Source organism: Botrytis porri, assembly GCF_014898465.1.
Source record: "Botrytis porri strain MUCL 3234 chromosome Unknown BPOR_009, whole genome shotgun sequence".
In the NCBI taxonomy this organism is placed as follows: domain Eukaryota; kingdom Fungi; phylum Ascomycota; class Leotiomycetes; order Helotiales; family Sclerotiniaceae; genus Botrytis; species Botrytis porri.
Genome location: NW_024066083.1, coordinates 1,462,507 through 1,479,417, shown reverse-complemented (window position 1 = coordinate 1,479,417; position 16,911 = coordinate 1,462,507). Strand labels below are relative to the sequence as shown.

At 44.4% G+C, this 16,911-nt stretch overlaps 8 protein-coding genes across 8 annotated transcripts; 2 read left to right on the top strand and 6 right to left on the bottom strand.

The window, feature by feature from the left end:
* Positions 1-83: 83 nt before the first annotated feature.
* EAF01_007247 (uncharacterized protein) lies at positions 84-1,408 on the bottom strand (the record flags this gene model as incomplete). The annotated part of the gene is made up of 2 exons (XM_038915502.1): positions 84-985; positions 1,036-1,408. 2 exons carry the CDS (start codon positions 1,406-1,408, stop codon positions 84-86), a joined length of 1,275 nt encoding a protein of 424 aa, XP_038769140.1.
* A 186-nt stretch (positions 1,409-1,594) lies between these two features.
* EAF01_007246 (uncharacterized protein) lies at positions 1,595-2,492 on the top strand (the record flags this gene model as incomplete). The annotated part of the gene is made up of 4 exons (XM_038915501.1): positions 1,595-1,732; positions 1,785-1,803; positions 1,866-1,891; positions 1,956-2,492. 4 exons carry the CDS (start codon positions 1,595-1,597, stop codon positions 2,490-2,492), a joined length of 720 nt encoding a protein of 239 aa, XP_038769139.1.
* Positions 2,493-3,366: 874 nt separating this feature from the next.
* EAF01_007245 (uncharacterized protein) lies at positions 3,367-5,861 on the bottom strand (the record flags this gene model as incomplete). The annotated part of the gene is given in 4 exon segments (XM_038915500.1): positions 3,367-3,895; positions 3,972-4,021; positions 4,163-5,027; positions 5,038-5,861. 4 exon segments carry the CDS (start codon positions 5,859-5,861, stop codon positions 3,367-3,369), a joined length of 2,268 nt encoding a protein of 755 aa, XP_038769138.1.
* An 835-nt stretch (positions 5,862-6,696) lies between these two features.
* EAF01_007244 (uncharacterized protein) lies at positions 6,697-7,705 on the bottom strand (the record flags this gene model as incomplete). The annotated part of the gene is made up of 3 exons (XM_038915499.1): positions 6,697-7,032; positions 7,080-7,446; positions 7,512-7,705. 3 exons carry the CDS (start codon positions 7,703-7,705, stop codon positions 6,697-6,699), a joined length of 897 nt encoding a protein of 298 aa, XP_038769137.1.
* A 1,387-nt stretch (positions 7,706-9,092) lies between these two features.
* Positions 9,093-10,668, top strand: EAF01_007243 (uncharacterized protein; the record flags this gene model as incomplete). The annotated part of the gene is made up of 4 exons (XM_038915498.1): positions 9,093-9,227; positions 9,289-9,366; positions 9,419-10,258; positions 10,306-10,668. The coding sequence occupies 4 exons, from the start codon at positions 9,093-9,095 to the stop codon at positions 10,666-10,668; spliced, it is 1,416 nt and encodes a 471-aa protein (XP_038769136.1).
* Positions 10,669-11,005: 337 nt separating this feature from the next.
* Positions 11,006-11,905, bottom strand: EAF01_007242 (uncharacterized protein; the record flags this gene model as incomplete). Its single annotated transcript, XM_038915497.1, has 1 exon — positions 11,006-11,905. The coding sequence occupies one exon, from the start codon at positions 11,903-11,905 to the stop codon at positions 11,006-11,008; it is 900 nt and encodes a 299-aa protein (XP_038769135.1).
* A 163-nt stretch (positions 11,906-12,068) lies between these two features.
* On the bottom strand, positions 12,069-13,910 carry EAF01_007241 (uncharacterized protein). The gene is made up of 3 exons (XM_038915496.1): positions 13,423-13,910; positions 13,059-13,363; positions 12,069-13,005 (listed from the first exon to the last, which is right to left on the bottom strand). Exons 1-3 carry the CDS (start codon positions 13,576-13,578, stop codon positions 12,813-12,815), a joined length of 654 nt encoding a protein of 217 aa, XP_038769134.1. The 5' UTR covers positions 13,579-13,910; the 3' UTR covers positions 12,069-12,812.
* Positions 13,911-15,362: 1,452 nt separating this feature from the next.
* Positions 15,363-16,123, bottom strand: EAF01_007240 (uncharacterized protein; the record flags this gene model as incomplete). The annotated part of the gene is made up of 2 exons (XM_038915495.1): positions 15,363-15,688; positions 15,805-16,123. 2 exons carry the CDS (start codon positions 16,121-16,123, stop codon positions 15,363-15,365), a joined length of 645 nt encoding a protein of 214 aa, XP_038769133.1.
* Between the last annotated feature and the right edge of the window lie 788 nt (positions 16,124-16,911).

The following is a 16,911-nucleotide window of genomic DNA, read 5'->3' as shown; positions in this document are numbered from 1 at the left end:
ATATTAGGAAATTCGCTACGATATCACGCCATAGTCATAATCTAATTGTATATATTTGATTTTCATCTCAGGCTCTTTCAGGGTTAACGTAAAGCTTTATAAATTTTCCTATGTATGGAGTCGGCAATATTTGTCGGCCTAGTGCTGATCTTCGTCGATTGCGTAGCCTTCGTAGACAATTTTACAACTTCGTCCGGCATCCCTCCATACGTAGCAACGTAACCCTGCAACTTCCATAACCTCATCTGTATCTCTTTAGTCGCATTCTTATGTTTAACAACCAAGATCTGATTTCCAAGTATGCGATTCTCTTCTCTTATCTTCTCGATCCACTGTTCACCCATCATTGTCCTCAGATTGAACACAGGCACAACCTTCCTTCCTCCAGGTCCGATTCTCTTAGTTTCGAACTCTCCAGGAGGAACCTCTTGCTCTTGTTCCTGTCCCTGTCCCAGTCCCTGCTTCCCTTCTTCCCTCGAAGCAAGCTTCTGACCCATCCACAGTACACAGCCAGTCTGTTCACTGAATTCCACTTCTTCCCAATTCGCACATTTGTGTATATAACTTTTCTTCCCACACAAATACTCTAATAATTCCGCTGTCCGCCTCCGCATCAATTCTAGTAAAAACGTATCCATATCCGATCTCCAAGTCGCTTGTAGCACAACATGTTTCCTCGCCGTACTTTTCGCCTGCATGAGCCCAAACTTTTTGTATATCCCCGTAAATCCAGATTTCGTCTTGAAGAAGGACTGAAGGAGGGGTTGGCGCATGGCTACGTAGGTGGTGGATCCTAGTGAGGGGGTGTGGGAAGTCTTTTGCTCGGAGGATTCGACTTTGGATGAATGGGGAGAGAGACTTCGAGGAACGTGCCAGGGAGCCGATGTGGTGGGATGCGCCATTATTGTAAAGTCTTGGAGAAAAAAACTAGGGAGCGAGAGTTGTGTTGCGGTACATTGACGGACGGGGGTTGCGAGGGCGAGAGCTGAGGACGTGTTAGTGTTAAGCGCAGTAGAGAATTAGAAGCAATAATACCATAAGGATTCTTAGCGAGTTGCTCTTGGAAAGCTGTTCGGTCTTCTTTCTTGGGCTGCGGTTTGGGAGCTGAATGTTTGATTCGGGCTTCTTGAAATAAGGGATCCATGAGTGGTGAAAGAGGTAACTCTCGGCGCTTGGTTCCTTTTCCAAATCCATTTTTTCGTTCTTCTCCTCCGTCTATGATCGTAGTTTGAATGCCATCAGCATTGTCTCCCTGACGTGAGTCATCCGTGGCCGCAGAGCTGAAAGTAATATTTTCGAAGTTTTTAGCGTTTACAATTAATTTTGAAGCCGATGTGGAATAGTTCGAATCAGAGTATTTCAAGTACCTTCCAGCACTTCTGCCATGAAAGATCCTGCATCCCTTCATACCACATATCACTGTCGTCAACAAACCCAAAAAATTGGAGGGGTATAAATTCGGGATCTTCGTCAAAATCAATCAATCGAAGCTCAAGCGAAAACGCGACAATCGCGTCTCCCAACCAAGCTTCATTATCTAAGTACATCACCCCCACTACTCCTACAGACGTCACATCAACAATCATATTTCATCATGCTCGCAACACGGGTATTCCGATCGCATGCAGCGCGCAAGGCTGTCTCTGCAGGAATAAGATCTATCTCTTCTTTACCCTCGCAATCCGAACCAAATAAATCATGGACTCCCGTACCATATATCACAGAGACGATTGTGAGCAGGATATAGAACCCTATGAATTTGCGAATATGTGCTAATGAGATAGGGAGGTGGATGGCGTACCTGTATGTATTTTTTACGACGGATTTGGTTTGGAAATACAAAATACTGACGAGATGAGGATCAGCGGATATATTTTCTAAGCTTTTACAAGTGTGTTTTCCTCCTGCGGATGCTTTGATCTTCGATCATAGGATATCTTACTGATAAAAATTAGGAGCGAATTATTTGTCTAAATGGCGAAGTAAATTCATCTCTTTCGGCGGCCGTTGTAGCCCAACTCCTTTACCTCGAATCCGATGCCCCAGAAAAAGCCATAACTCTGTATATCAACTCCCCAGGCGGCTCCGTCACCGCCGGGCTCGCCATCTACGACACAATGACCTATATCAAATCACCCGTTTCTACTGTCTGCGTTGGCCAGGCCGCATCCATGGGTTCGCTTCTTCTATGTGGAGGAGAACCAGGAAAAAGATTCTGTTTGCCGCATAGTTCGATTATGATACACCAACCTAGTGGAGGATATTCAGGCCAAGCTACCGATATTGCGATTCATGCGACGGAGATTCTGAGGGTTAGAAAGAGCCTGAATGAGATTTATAAGAGGCATTTGACGAAGGAACATAGTCTGGAAGAGATTGAGAGGATGATGGAGAGGGACAAGTTCTTGAGTGCGCAGGAGGCGTTGGAGATGGGCATTGTGGATGAAATTCTTGATAGACGGGAACCTGAAGGAAAGAAAGAGAATAGTTAGGGATCTTAAGGTTTTGTATAATTTAGAAGAAATGTCTCGAAGGATCCAAAAGTTCGATCTTGTGCTTTCCTATCTCGGGATGACCGCGATATTCGGGCTTTGATTATTGCCTCATAGGATCCGAGATGCATGTCCAGTTATGGCTCAAGGCTTTTGGTTATTACATTAGGGACAACGGCATGTGTATTTTTCAAGGTTCTCAAATCATAAAAATATCTGGCTGGTACGGTATCTGGATTCAATGAGACTAGGACTTCTCGCTCGAGTGGAGCGATTGGCACTTTACGTCGTACAAAGATTTCCCGGCAAATACATTTTCTTTTACACAAGGAATCAGATGATAGAGTCTTCTTGAAATTAGGATTTGAAATTTCCGAGCAGATATGCAAAAGGTGTTGTAACACTAGCATGAGCTCTAACGTTCATTTTATTTTATTTTAGAAATGGAGTCTCGCTATGTCTTATCTTGGCAAAGCATCACTGCCTCAAGTTTCCTTACATCTTCTTATATATTATTCCTTTTTATCTTTCGATTTGTTGGACTCTGTATCTACTCTAAGTTTCCTAGTTCCTTCCCCACAGGAAACATCACCCCTCTCGCGCCGACGTAATCCCACCAATATCTCGTCTTGTATTCTCTCGTCTCAACTCTCAAATATAATATCACCTGAACTCACCTCCATCACATACGACCACAGACTGAAGAGAATTGGGCATCCCGTCCGCTCTGCCATACACAAGCTTCAGATCGGTGGATTAGTAGTTGGGTGGGTGACCACCAGCGAATCCCCACTGTTGTATGTTTTTTTGCCTCATTTTTGTTCTCCCCTACTGAGAGCAGGGGGGAGGATCGGGGGAGTAAGGTTGAATTGCATCAAATCCAGCCCCCTTCTATCTCTTTTCCATTTTCTAACCCAAAGCCTTTTTTATCATCTCCCCATCCTACATCGTGACTATCATCTTTCCACTTATCCTTCACCACTTCGCTTTCCCAATACTCTTCCTCGTCTCCCAACTTGTTTTTCACGCCATCTCCCTCTTCTTGTTCTCCCTTTCCTCCCTCCTGACCTTCTTTCCCAAATACCTCACACCCCAAGGCCCCCCTCAATCTCTCCACCTCCAAAATCCCATCATGTCTCTCATGCACATTCTGATTCCCATATTTCACTTTATACTTCGTATAATCCATCACTCCATTATTATCACTCAGTGAAAACGAAGTGCATCCATTCGTAGTACTGATATAGATAGATGTATCTGTTGTTATATCTTCTGGGTTTGTAGGAGTTTTCGTTGTGGGAATAGCGGATGGGGATGTGGAAGATGATGGAGGGGGATAGATAGGAGTGAAGGAAAGTGCTATGCGGAGTTTTTTGCGGGGGAGGGGCACTTGCGGATCGGGGCTGAAGGGGGTTAGTTATTTTCTGATAGGGAGAAGGGAGGAGAAGGAATTGAATGGGTGGTGAGGGATGGACTTACTAGATAATAGCAGCGTATGCTCTTTTTGATGGACGGTGCCCGTATTTATCCTAGTGGATATCCTGTCAGCTTGCGTCTTCTTCGTGCTCTTGGTGGTGTTGGTACGAGATAAGTAATAAATACTGCAGGAATTACGGCCTAAAATCACAAGTACCCTTGAAACACACAAAGTGGGGGGGGAGGGGGCTTACAATAATCCCTCTATTCCACCCCTCCAACACACATCTCACCACCTCCTTCTCCTCTCCCAAATCATCCATACTTTCCGGCAAAGAAGTAACGGGATATATAACCGTTATATTCATGATAGAACCAGCGTTTATGATGTAATAACATCCGAATTCCGGAAGTAATGGATCTGGTGTTCGTAGAATGACTTGAGGAGGATCTGGGGCTATGGGTGTGGCCTTTCGAGGAATTTCTTGAAATCTTTGGTGATTGTATTGCGGTGTTGAGGGGGTGGAAGAGCGGGGGAAATAGGAGGGAAAGGTTGAGGAGGAAGAGGAAGAAGATGAGTAGGGAGGGTGGAAACGAGACTTTGAGCGTTCGTTAATGAATACGGATGGGAGGAGGGTTATTGTGTCTTCGGGTTTGGGCGGGTTTTCTTCTTCTGGACTTTGTTCGTAGGAACTTTCTTCTGAACTTTCGCTTTCCTCTGCTTCGTCCTCACTCTCAATCTCCTCCGCTTCATCTTCACTCTCCTCTTCTTCCTCCACCTCTTCTTCTTTTTCCCCCTCCTCATCCTCCTCATCTTCGAATTCATCCCTACCCTTCTCATCGACATCAAAAACTTCATCCACCACTTCCATCCCCCCTCCCAATTCCACCCGCAGCCCCCCCTCAAACTCTCCCTCCTCTTCAAACTCAAACTTTTCAATCTTCCAATCACTATAATCAGCACCGAAAAACTCGTCCAAAAAATCCTCATACCCCAATCCACATTTCTCAATTTCCTCCCATCTCTCTTTCGCTTCTCGAGTTTCCCTTTCTATTTCTTTCGCTTTCTTTTTTTTTCTTTCCTCATCATTTGCAATATCCCCTCTTTTATCCCTCCCCCTACTCCTACCCCCCCTCAGCTTCACCCGGCGCAGCCAAAACACCTCCTTCCAACAAATTCAACCTATCCCTCAACCTCAACACCTCACCCACCAAATCCGGAAGCTGCAGCCCCGGAGACGGAGAAGGAGATGCGGATACATATCCCGTTCTATAAAGAACTTGATGATTCAGCTGCGCATTTACAAATTGATTACCGGCGACAAATCCATCGCTATACATATTTTCATTTGGGTATCTATAGTTGTTTGTGTGGAAATGCTGATTTTGCATGTGATATGGAAAGGGCTGGGGAGGGAGAGGCGTTGTCATGAAAGGGGTGTAGGAAGGGGGTGGAGAATTGAATTGGGTGGTTGTGGTGGAGGTAGATGACATGTTGCGTCTGTGGGTTGAGAATTGGCGTGAGGAGTGGTGGGATGAGGAGGAAACAGAAGAAGAAGAGTAAAACGGAGATCGAGGAGGACTAGGAGGTAAAATCTGAATGGTGTTTGCGACAACTTTGTTTTTTGCTTGAGTATCCAGTGGTTCTATACTATCTGTAGTCGAATGAGTGTTGGGAACCGCGGTTGGAATCGCAGCAGGAAGCAAAGCTGCATCAGATTCTGTTACTGAAGAAACGGGATTTGACGACACAGACACAATATTTCGTTCTTGTGTTTTTGTTTCTGCTTCCGCTTGTACTTCTGTGTCTATCGCCGCTTCCGCTGACAACAAAACCGGAATCTTTGCTTTAGGTTCCGTCGAAGAACCAGCTCCCATAGCACTAGTAATTGATACTGGTGCAAAGAGTTTCTTATGCAGAGTAATTTTCGAGGATTTGTTACTGTGAAACATTTTTAATTGTACGATTTGAGTTGAGATTTATTTTTGGACGCTCGGTTTTGACGTAAAGGGAAGGGAATGGGATGGACGATGTGAATTTAAGTATGTGATGCAGTTAGTGAGATGCAAAGCTGCTTGTATAGTGACTATGACTTACCAACGTTGGTCACAACTATCTAGGTAAGCAAGGTCTGAGATTCAGGTCGGTCGGGGAATTGATGAACGGGTGTCCTGGTACTAATCCTCGACCAATGTTACCAATGTGAAGCATATAGGAAGGTTTTGTGTGGCAGTCTGGAGATTTTATGGAGGTGTAAATTCTTGCACTTCTTCCTAGTTTGAAAAAGTACATCGAAAACGCTTTTGAAATCAATAAACTTTACGAATCAAAGGAAACATTTCAAAAATACGAGAAAATATTAAGGTGGTTTGTACCAGTTGGTTATGGAAGTTGATGGCTGAGGATTTCTAGTCATCGTCGTTCGCTCGGCGCTTAAGCCGTAGGTAGGATTATAACCAACAAATCCAACATACCCTGCGGCTTTTTCGATGGTGGGATACATAATAGCTAAGTGGACCGATATGAAGGAGCATAAAAAGTGCAAATGAATGTTTGAATTTTCAGTCTTGAGACTTGCTAAACAATGCTTTGGTATAAACTATATTTCAGTAATTGCCTTTTAAGAATTTCCCCGAAAGTTCAACGTCGCGCATCATTCTCATGATCTATCTTGTTCTATAACATAGATATTGAACAACCCATCCGATACATGGGCTCCAAGAGTCGGAGGATAAGTTGTCCACCAGATTCACTTTATCAGGTTGATGATCCGTAATCCGAATTTCCTCATCTGTTCGTAACAGCTTGGACAATGGAGCCTTCACTTCCTTCATCCAGTGCATCCAAACGACTCATATCCGATTCGGAGATGACAAAGTCGAAAACATCAGCGTTTTCCGCGATTCTTGATGGAGTTTCACTCTTTGGAAGAGGGATCCATTTCTTTTGCAAAGCATATCGTATCAATACCTGAGCAACGGTTTTATTGTGAGTGGTTGCGATCGATTGAAGTACTGGATCGTTGCTTCTCTGATTTCTGACCACTGGGCAGTAAGCTTCAACATGAATGCCGTTGATCTTACAGTATTGAACTATAACTCGTTGTTGACAAAAAGGGTGTAACTAAGATCGTTAGAATTGCAGCAAATATTCCACTTTGAAACACAAACCTCTATCTGATTCACGTGAGGAGAAATGAAAGGCCTAGCAAGCTCCAACTCCTCGATATGTCCAATGCCAAAGTTCGAAACTCCGATCATGTGAGATTTTCCAAGACTGTAAAGCTTGTGGAGGGCGTCCCATATCTCCAAACGACCTTCAGCTCCACAATTTGGGCTGTGGATCAAGAACAAATCAACGTAACAGTTCTCACTGTCAAGAGCTTCAATACTCTTCAAACATTTCTCAAAAGATTTTTCAACCGATCCAGCAGGTGTGAGGATCTTGGTTGTGATGAATATCTCCTTGCGTTCTACGCCGGTTTCTTTCATAAAGTTCGCCACGGCGAGACCGACTTCCTTTTCGTTATCATAGTATCTATAATAAGCTGTTAGAGACTTGTAGTAGTCACCACGCTACAGATATTATGTATTGATTCTTACTGAGCAGTATCGATGTGCCTGTAACCAGCTCTCAATGCGGCGGTGACAGCATCGATACACTTTTGTCCTTTGCACTGATAGACTCCAAATCCTAGTTGTGGTATGCCGATTAGGCTGACATTTTCTTGGGTAGAGAAAACTTTAGTTGCAATGCTAGTCGGTTGCCCAGTACCACCAGTACTTGCGGCTGCCATGGTCAAGAATGAATGTTCGAACTTGGAAATTTGGTCAATTCTCTGATATGTTGCGATATAAAGAACAGTGGTTTTGGGTTTGAGTGATTGTTGAACAATCTTCGAGCGAGAAAGACTTGTGTCAGAGGATACACTAAGGTTTTTATGTGGAAGTTGCTTCCCAAAGAGTTTTAATATGATGGTTTGTTCTTGCTTTGATAGGTACTGGGTAAATAACGATGATGCTCACATTGATACTTAAGCCACAACTAGTTAGATATTACCCAGGGAGGTATGTACGATGAGGAAAGAATCGTGTGATGACCAATAAGAATGCTTGTAACAGCATACGCTAGCTATTTAACGATTAGTGCAGATGCCATTAGCTTATCAGATCTCGGATCATGACAACACCATCTGATTGTACTCAACTACTCAACTCTCGTGAAATAGAACTGGCGACGACGAAACAGTTCACTCGTACTCCATTCTAGAACAGACTCGGATCACAGTGAAGATGAGAATGTTTACAGCGAGACCGAAGCCGTGATACATGACATCTCCAACACATCACTGCAAGCACAGAACACTGTCAAATGAGAATAACTGGGATAGCAACATTGAGGTCGTCAAGAAGACCTTGAGAAAGTCTGCTAGATTCAAGCCATTGGAGGAAAGAAGGGCATAGTTTAATAGAATCCGTTGAATAATGTTCTGTCCCGCTAATAATTGCGTAAGCTTCCTTGCTGTGTATAATTACCTTGTTTAGTGTACCGATATATGCCATAGAACCCTACGAGACCCTAGGAGTAAATGCTCTGACAGATTGAGGGCATCTGCAGATTCAGCAATACCATCTACATTCTTTCATGCAAGACAAGTGAGTAACTACTCTGGCTGATCTGCACTCACACAGACGAGAGGGGTACTGTCTTGATAAAAGGGGGAAAGTCAGCAACGGGTGGCTGTGCATCCTCCTCACGTGATGTATCTGTCACCGAGCCGAAACATCCGCACCAATTAAATCTGTCGTATGATCAGCGAGATGCGAATTGGTTACGAAGCCTCAATTTAATATCGTGGAATTAGAAATAGATACTTGAAACCTACCGACAGTACTATCTATCTCGGATCTATATACAATTACGAGTGAGAAGAAATTTCTATCTAATTAACTCCTTTTTGTGTTTTTCTTTTTCTTTCATTCTCGTCGCATGATTTGACTGTCACCTATCATCTCAACACTTCATTGTCTTTGAGATAGCAGCCGCATCTACTCTTACTCTCGGACCTAATCAGCGCGTTTCGGAACAACTATTACAATAGAAATCTGGCTCATCTTGCCACAACTCTATACACTCAGACAATACACGGGCCCACCCGTTAGCTATTAACGCTGAGTGCAAATATGTCCATCATGAATGGTGGTCGTCTTGCCTTCGTGGCCGGTTCTGGAATCGCTCTATTCGCACAAGGAACGAACGCACACGGAGGAGATATGTCGAAGATTCAAGACGGAGATGCTATGAGTATAGAACCCATTGTACGTGTATCGCAATCGATTGGAGGGTGCTTGAGCGATGCTAATAATTGTGATTGTGTAGGATTCAATATTATGGGTTCATATCTTGCTGCAGATGTTTGCCTTTGGCATTATCTTTCCGACCGGAATGGTTCTTGGAGTATGTGACAAAGACAAGGGCTAGTCTCGTCGTCTGCTAACATGATTCTTAGATTGTGCGAAATAGATGGCATGTGCCTGTACAAATATTAGGAACAGTTATCGCAGTGGCGGGATATTTCTTGGGGCATCTCCATGGCGGACGAGTCTTTGCGAAAAATATTCACTCGGCGTTCGCCAACATCCTGATGCTTATGCTTGCCGTTCAAGTTGTATTCGGTATCTACCTCAAATTTCATATCACCAAAGGTTTCCACGGAAAGATCCGAAAGGTCGCGGTTCATGGTCATGGAATTGTTGGAAAGGCAATGCCAGTTGTGGCTTGGGTACAAATGCTTTTCGGTGGAATTGCAGCTTTGGGTTTCTGTCGTGATGATCATCTCGGTCAATGTCTCGCACATTTCATCATGGGCAGCGCATTCATCGGTTATGGTATCTTACTTACGATTGTTATGCTCGTTGGACAAGTTTGGTTGAAAAAAACCGGACGATCCCAAGAATTCTTCGACTCGGCAGTTATCGCAGCTTGGGGTTGCGTCAATACTTTCACCGAACACAGATGGGGTGGCGCTTGGGTCGCAAATGATATTCAACACACTACTATGGGAGTAATTTGGTGGACTGCTGGTTTGGCAGGAGTTTGGTTGAGCAGAAAGAGAGATGGTTCGCCAAAGAGAAATTTCATTCCCGGATTTGTCATTTTCATCACTGGATGGGCTATGTCTGGACACCCACAGCATCTCCCACTCAGTACCATGGTCCACAGTGTTTTTGGATATACTTTGATGGCCGCCGGACTTTCAAGAATTATTGAGATTAGTTTCCTCTTGAGAGATAAGGCTACCCTGTCCGAGGACGGTGATGCTAACAGTTTCCAATACGTTCCACCATTTGTAAGTTCTACTTCCAGAACCTGAAGACTTTAGGCTAATTATGATAGTTACTTTACGCATCTGGTTTCTTGTTCATGGGAGCTACTGAAGAACAAATGAAACTTATCTCCGATGCAGGAATCACTCACGTATCTTACGTCCTTGTATTATACAGTTTCGCCTTCCTCATATTCTTATTGACCAATATGTTGGTTCATATCTATGCAGTCAACACCAGCGCGCCTCCAGTGCCTCCAAAGGATGGAGAGGGCGCTCCAGCTCGTCTTCCCCGGATGAATGGCCATGTTCACACAGATTCGAGGCAGATTCGTGACGCAGAAGAGTTCGAGTTGGAAGGATTGATGAGCGATGATGACTCGCCAGAAAGCCCAAGCACTTTAGGGAAGAACAATGAGGCTCGAGTAGCTTAGTTTGTTTCGTTTGTCATTTCATTTTGGTAATGGTCGATTTTAAAAGCGCATGAAAGTTGTTCTCCCTTTTCCTATTCTCAATATCTAGTCTATTAGGGGTATCATATGCATCAGCGGGCGTTTTTCTTTTGTTACAAGAAATGTACAAAATCAATGGATAATATGTTCAGCACGACCAGCCCCATTCCCGTCCCAAATTTCGTGTCCAAATATCCCATGCCGTAAAGTGTTGTTATCCCGAAATAAATTCGGATAAATACTTCTAACATTCCATCCCATCTCAATCACCCCATCTCAATCATCCCATATAGCACCATTAAAATAATGTCTGCCCTGTCTACTCTCCACTCAACTTCGCCAACTCCTCAAGCACCTTTCCCACACACCCCTCAATTTTCCTCTTCTCCTCCGCACTCATCTTCCTCAACACATAATTCGCCACCACTCCCGCATCCCTACTCTCCGGCCTCCCAATCCCAATCCCAATCCGCGTATACGGCTGTCCCCGCAACGTATCCCGAATACTCTTCAACCCATTATGCCCCTTTGGACTATTACTCCCGGACTTGACATTTATTCTTCCGGCCGGTAACTCCAACTCATCGTGTATCACAACGAGTTTACATTCTGCGGAAGAGGATTCCCGCTGGAAACTCGTCCAGGCGCTTGAAACGCCGACGCCGGATATGTTCATCAGGGAACTGGATTTCCAGAGTGTGTAGATGGGTCCGGGGGATAGCAGACCGTTTCCGTAGGAGCGGGATTTTTGGAATGTGGGATTTTGGAGAGAGGGGGCGAGGAGGCTCAGGATCGTGTGGCCTGCGGAATGCAGAGTGTTGGTGTAGGGGGCTGGGTTGCCGATGGAGCAGATGAGGAGGCGGGTGGGGATGGTCATGGTGGGTGTGGGTGTGGGTGTGGGTGTTAGATGGTTTGGTGAGATGGGGTTGGGGACATCGCTTTCTGGGGTGGGATTTGGGAAGTTGGAGGTGTAGAGGGAAAGAGTGAGGGATTCGGCGAGGAGGGCGCGGCGCTTTTGTTTGCGGGTTGGAGTTGGGGTGAGGGTTTGAGTGGAGGATGATGGTGAGCTTGAGGGCGTGGGTGTAGAGGAGGATGGCGGGGTTGGTAATTGTAAGTTTGTTTGCGATTGTGTTTGTGATTCCACACTCAAATCTAAATCTTTTTCCCCCTCAATCGCGAATAACTTTTTTGGCGCGCGGACGCGATTTGGCTGCGTCATTTGAACAGGGGTTTTAGTGGTGGTATGATATGATAATTCTTTTAGCGATAAGTTAACAATTTTCGAATTTGTTGTCTCCTTGGATAAGAATATATTTTTCAACGGTTTCTTCTTGCATTTGTTTTTATAAGTAACCAGGGGAGGATTATATATCTATATATAAGATTCTGGTAAAGTAATACTTTCGAATTAATTCTTCTAGGTTATTAATACATCATTTTTCTTAGACTATTATGTCTACCTAGTCTAGTCCTGAGCCACCTAATTAGTCCTGTGATTCTAAATAATCTGAGTCATCACCGAACTTTTTAGGTGATACTTCGAGTCACGGTCTAATTGTCAGCAAACTACCTAGTAGCTAGCTAGACATCATCCTGATCTGCCACGGAAAAGTTGGCTGTGAGGTGGAGAATAGTTGTTTTGGTGTGATGTTATTGAGCTACCCACTGGTATTAGTATTCATATCACTTCTGTTTGTTGAAGGATAAGAATAGATTCGGTACATTTTTCTTTGTGATTGCGGAATCTAGTCTTTTAGTGAAGGACTAATGATTCTGGATCATTGAGCATATGGGGATTGGGAATCTCCGAAGTCTCTTCGGAACTAAGTCTTAATTCAAAGCTTACTTTCTGGAACTTCTTAGTGGTTCGTGTCACTCGGGTTCAAGTGATCAATACGGAACAGGCCATATCGTGTTAAAAGCTTCATACAATTCGCAATTCTCATTCTCTAGTACAGTCTTATTATCCTATTCGTTCAAAACATTATACACACGAAAGAAATATTCGGGTATCATCCAACAGCTCGATCAGAACTTCGTACTCCGTCGTATACATCCTCTCCTAGCCTTGACACTCTTTCCTTTATCTTCATTTCCTTCTGAGTATACCAGGGTCGTGGGTACATCTAGTGGTGGATGACTGGTGGATTATAGACCTCAGGTTGACTTTGCTCCGCAGGCGCAGTAACAGTACGCTGTTGCTTCTCTTCAAAATCGACCTGTCTAGGATCTGCAGCACCAGGTTGGCAATGACCTCCCGCACTGCGATGTCGATGAAGATTAATGCCGAGCATGATAAGTGTAATCGCAAAAAGTACACTAAATGTGATTAACAATTGTTCACAAGGTGAATGAATATGCTTAACACTTACAATTCAAGCCCGCCCAATGCAGATGTTGCAATCATCACATTCTTATATGTCTCCCAAGTGGTCTCTGCACGCTTCTGAAGACCTATTTCACGTTTGTTTTTGTAGTAGTAACAATAGTAATATGAGTCGCAAGTATCTTCGACAGTAATGGCACTTGCGATTTGCGAGGCGAGAATCGGGAATGATACCGCCCAAAGTATCACGGCGATAATGTCCAGACCGAGTATCGCCCAGTAGTTATACATGACCGGTGCGCCGGTGCTTGCTACTATCACATAGACACAAATAACAATCGAGATGGCGGCCTGAAGATCCCTCGCAGTTAGTCTTGAACATGAGTAAATAGGAGATCACCAAAGCTTACCGAAGCCAATGTAAGTGCATCTCCATCATATACAAGCCAGTAAACTCCATACGACGAAAGCGCAAGTATAATCACTGCAAGCGCCAATTGTGCAATGCGAAGTCCAAGTAAAGCACCCCTCGCACCAGGAATATGAGTTGTATTCGCGGCAGTCATTGTGGAAGTTTTTGGATATGCTTGATTCCACTCGAAGACTTCTTTATCGTGGTACAGTATTCAAGCTTAAAATATACGAATAAGAATATTGATGTGACAGCGAGAGAATCCACGAATTTGAAAAGTAATCTACCAAAACTTCATATTTGAATGGAAAATCGTCTGCTCAAATATCTATCCCTTCGTACCTACCTGAGTCCCTCGTGACACGAGAGGGCGGGAAGGTGCATGGCATGGCATTTTTCAGCCTCACTCCCTCTTGCATATTTCTCACTTCCACCTTTTTGTCGATCGTCGCTTGGGTTGCAATACTGGTTTGCTTCCTTACTTGGCTTGGAATATTACTGGATGAAAGTTTGAGATGTGTCATTGTGATTTATCATACCTTAGGGGGGTTGTATGATTGGTTACGCGATTTGTAGAACTTGGAGTTTAGATTTCCAACGCAGATATACGTATGCTTGGCACTGTTCACTTGAGCCTCAAACAACACCATTCAATCATGAAATAAAAATTTCACATCTACACCTCATCACATTTACATCACCCACTCCACTCCACTCCCCAAACCCAAGACCCCAAAATTTCGACAACACCTTTTCAGCTCATCCATACGACAAACAGAAACCTATCAAAAAAGCCACAAAAACAATTAAGGTTACACGTGGGTCTATGCTCGGTTCCTCACAGCCTTAACGGGCGTTCGCAAAGGAAATAAGGTTCTGACAACTGGAGGCAATTGGTACGACGGACAGGTCTTTTAGGCAGAGAAATTAATTATGCGGCTAAAGGATTGGGATTTTGAGGACCGGTATATGAATGGGATAGATGGATGGAGTACGGGGATTTATTTTCGGGTATTTTGAACTTGCAAGGGAGGGGAGGGAACCGAGTTGTGAGGGTTGAATGGTAGGTATGCCGTGAGATGGTAGTTGTCACTCACTAATTACTCCGCATGTTGAATGAAGTTAGATACTAATCTCCGCCCGCTAGAATCTGCAGGTTACACGGGTGGTGCTGTGCGTATTGATATCCAATAACGAATGTCGTTTGGATTGATTTGGGTTGATTTTGATCCATTTTGAGGATTTTATCACCTGCTACAGTTAGTTTGATGGTTGTCCTTGTTTGGGATGAGGGAGTTTTTAAGCCGCGCTTGAGTTTTAGTGAGTGTGAGCGGGTATTGAGACTCTGTATCATGATTCATAATAGTTGATTTTGATTGAAGTATTTACGAGATCGCATCGATGGATGGATGACGGGTGGATAGTCAGTCTGCCTTGAGCCTTGAAGTTGATGGAATACCTTGCGTGTTGACCTTGTGAACAAGTGTGTCGAGTCATGTAGTGTCAGGGTCATTTGGTAAAATCATTATATCTTCTTTTCTGTCTGTTATTTTCATCACCAAGATACAATTCTGAAGACGTCACGTTTTAGTCGAGTACTCATTGTTTCTTGTTTGATTGTTTGATTTTCCAACATGTGATTTTTGATTCAGTCTTATCAGGATTCAAGTTTGTCTTGTGAATAGTGCAGTCTAAAGAATGTAGTTTGTTATAGTATACGAGGTTGCGAGTCCATGATGTGTGTAGATCTCTTCTGCTTTAACTGGGTGTTTCTTCATCGTCTGATCCAAACTTGATTCTTGGAGTAGATGTTCACAATTCCACGGCCTCTGATTTGATATACCAATATACATATCAACTCCCTCCCCCATTCCCTCCCCCCAATTCCCTCCCCGTCAAATCCCACACCCCCACAACCTCCATCCCCACCTCTCCTCTCTACAACAAACTCATCCCCACCGCAACCAAGACCCCCGCACCCATCAAACTTCCGAACTTCGCACACACCAATCCCGCCGCGCCACTCGCAGCCGTAGTAGAACTAGTCGCCGCGCTCGTGGTCGTCGTATCCGCCTGTTTAGCCTCCTTCTCCGTCTGCAACACACTGCACGCATCCACCAACGTCGTATTGCTCATCATCTCTGCGAGTTTCGTTTGGGCTTTCGTGGCTTTGGCTTGGTATTCTGCTTCTTTTGTGGCGTTGCCTTTGATTTTGGCGGCGAGCTTGGTGCTGTTGCCGGCGGTGTCGATGGTTTTTTGGAGGTCTGAGGAGGTGTGAGATTTGGATGAGGGATTGAGATTTGGGGAGATGGGGATTGTAATATAGTGAAATAGAGAAAGAAAATGGGAATAGAAGTAAGAAAAGAAATAAAATACATACCCTCCATCTTATCACACTGTTTCTTCGTCGTCTGCGCCGCATCAATCACAGCACAAGTCGACACCAACGTAGTATTCGCCTGCATCGCATCGAGCTGCACAGCGGCCGCGCTGGCTTTCGCCACAATATTATCGATTTCCGTCTGGTTGTTGTTGGTTTTGGAGGCGAGCTTCGTGGTGTTTTGGGCTTGGTCCACGAGCTTCTCGAGCTTGTTCATCTCTTTGCAGAGGGATTTGTCGGTCACGGGTTTGGTGGAGTTGCCTTTTGCTACGATGGCTGTGGCGGCGAGGAGAGAGAGGAAGACGGTGGAGAATTGCATTTTGATGGCTTGGCTAGATTGGGTTGGATGGGATAATGAAGAAGATCAAATGGCCTATTGAGATAGAAAAAAAAGTAAGAAATAAACACGGTCCTGCCGAAGATGTTCTAAAACGTTAATGAGAATGTAGAATGGAAGTGAAGATGTCCAGATACTGAGTCTAGAACGACGAGAAGTATTCTTATATACATTACTCCACCCCATCCACCCATCCATCCATCCATCATCTCTCCCAAAGCTCAGATCTCCAACCCAAGCTATCTCTCACCACACACCAATAATAGCATTCTCCCATCCACTCTCCCTATCTAGCTCCGTCAACGTACGCGTCAAGAGCTATCAAACCTTCATCCCCAGCTGTCATACCACAAACCCTCCAACCCCAGAATCAACATCCCAAAGCGCATCAAAGGACGCGAATGTGCGATTTCATCTCGTAGTACAGTGGTATGATCAGACCACCAGTAAACCTCATTGCAGAGACGATCTTTCATTTGATTCCTAGTATTTAGGGATATCCCATGTGTGCATCCACGAAGCAACGCATCTTTCTCTTATCCCTCCCATGAAGTTTCGATTCTCGAGCCAAGCACCCTGTCTAGAAAACAAATCTAGCACGCGGAAGTATACAAGCGACCACTCAATCCCTCTCCTAGAATCCAACCCTCCAACTAATATCTTCAAAGAACCCTCCTCGGGCTCCCTCTTCCCAGCGAATCCGTTTCGCTGACGACACCCTAGTCTCCTCTTCCGCACCTCAGAAACCTTCAACTAGTCTCCCACATCTC

What these genes read in the sequence shown, in the direction of transcription:
- EAF01_007241 (XM_038915496.1), bottom strand. Translation starts at nt 13,578, where the DNA reads ATGACTGCCGCGAATACAACTCATATTCCTGGTGCGAGGGGTGCTTTA. An exon ending in ATGCACTTACATTGGCTTCG is followed by an intron (nt 13,364 to 13,422) that starts GTAAGCTTTGGT and finishes AGGGATCTTCAG; the next exon opens with GCCGCCATCTCGATTGTTAT. An exon ending in GCATTGGGCGGGCTTGAATT is followed by an intron (nt 13,006 to 13,058) that starts GTAAGTGTTAAG and finishes AATCACATTTAG; the next exon opens with TGTACTTTTTGCGATTACAC.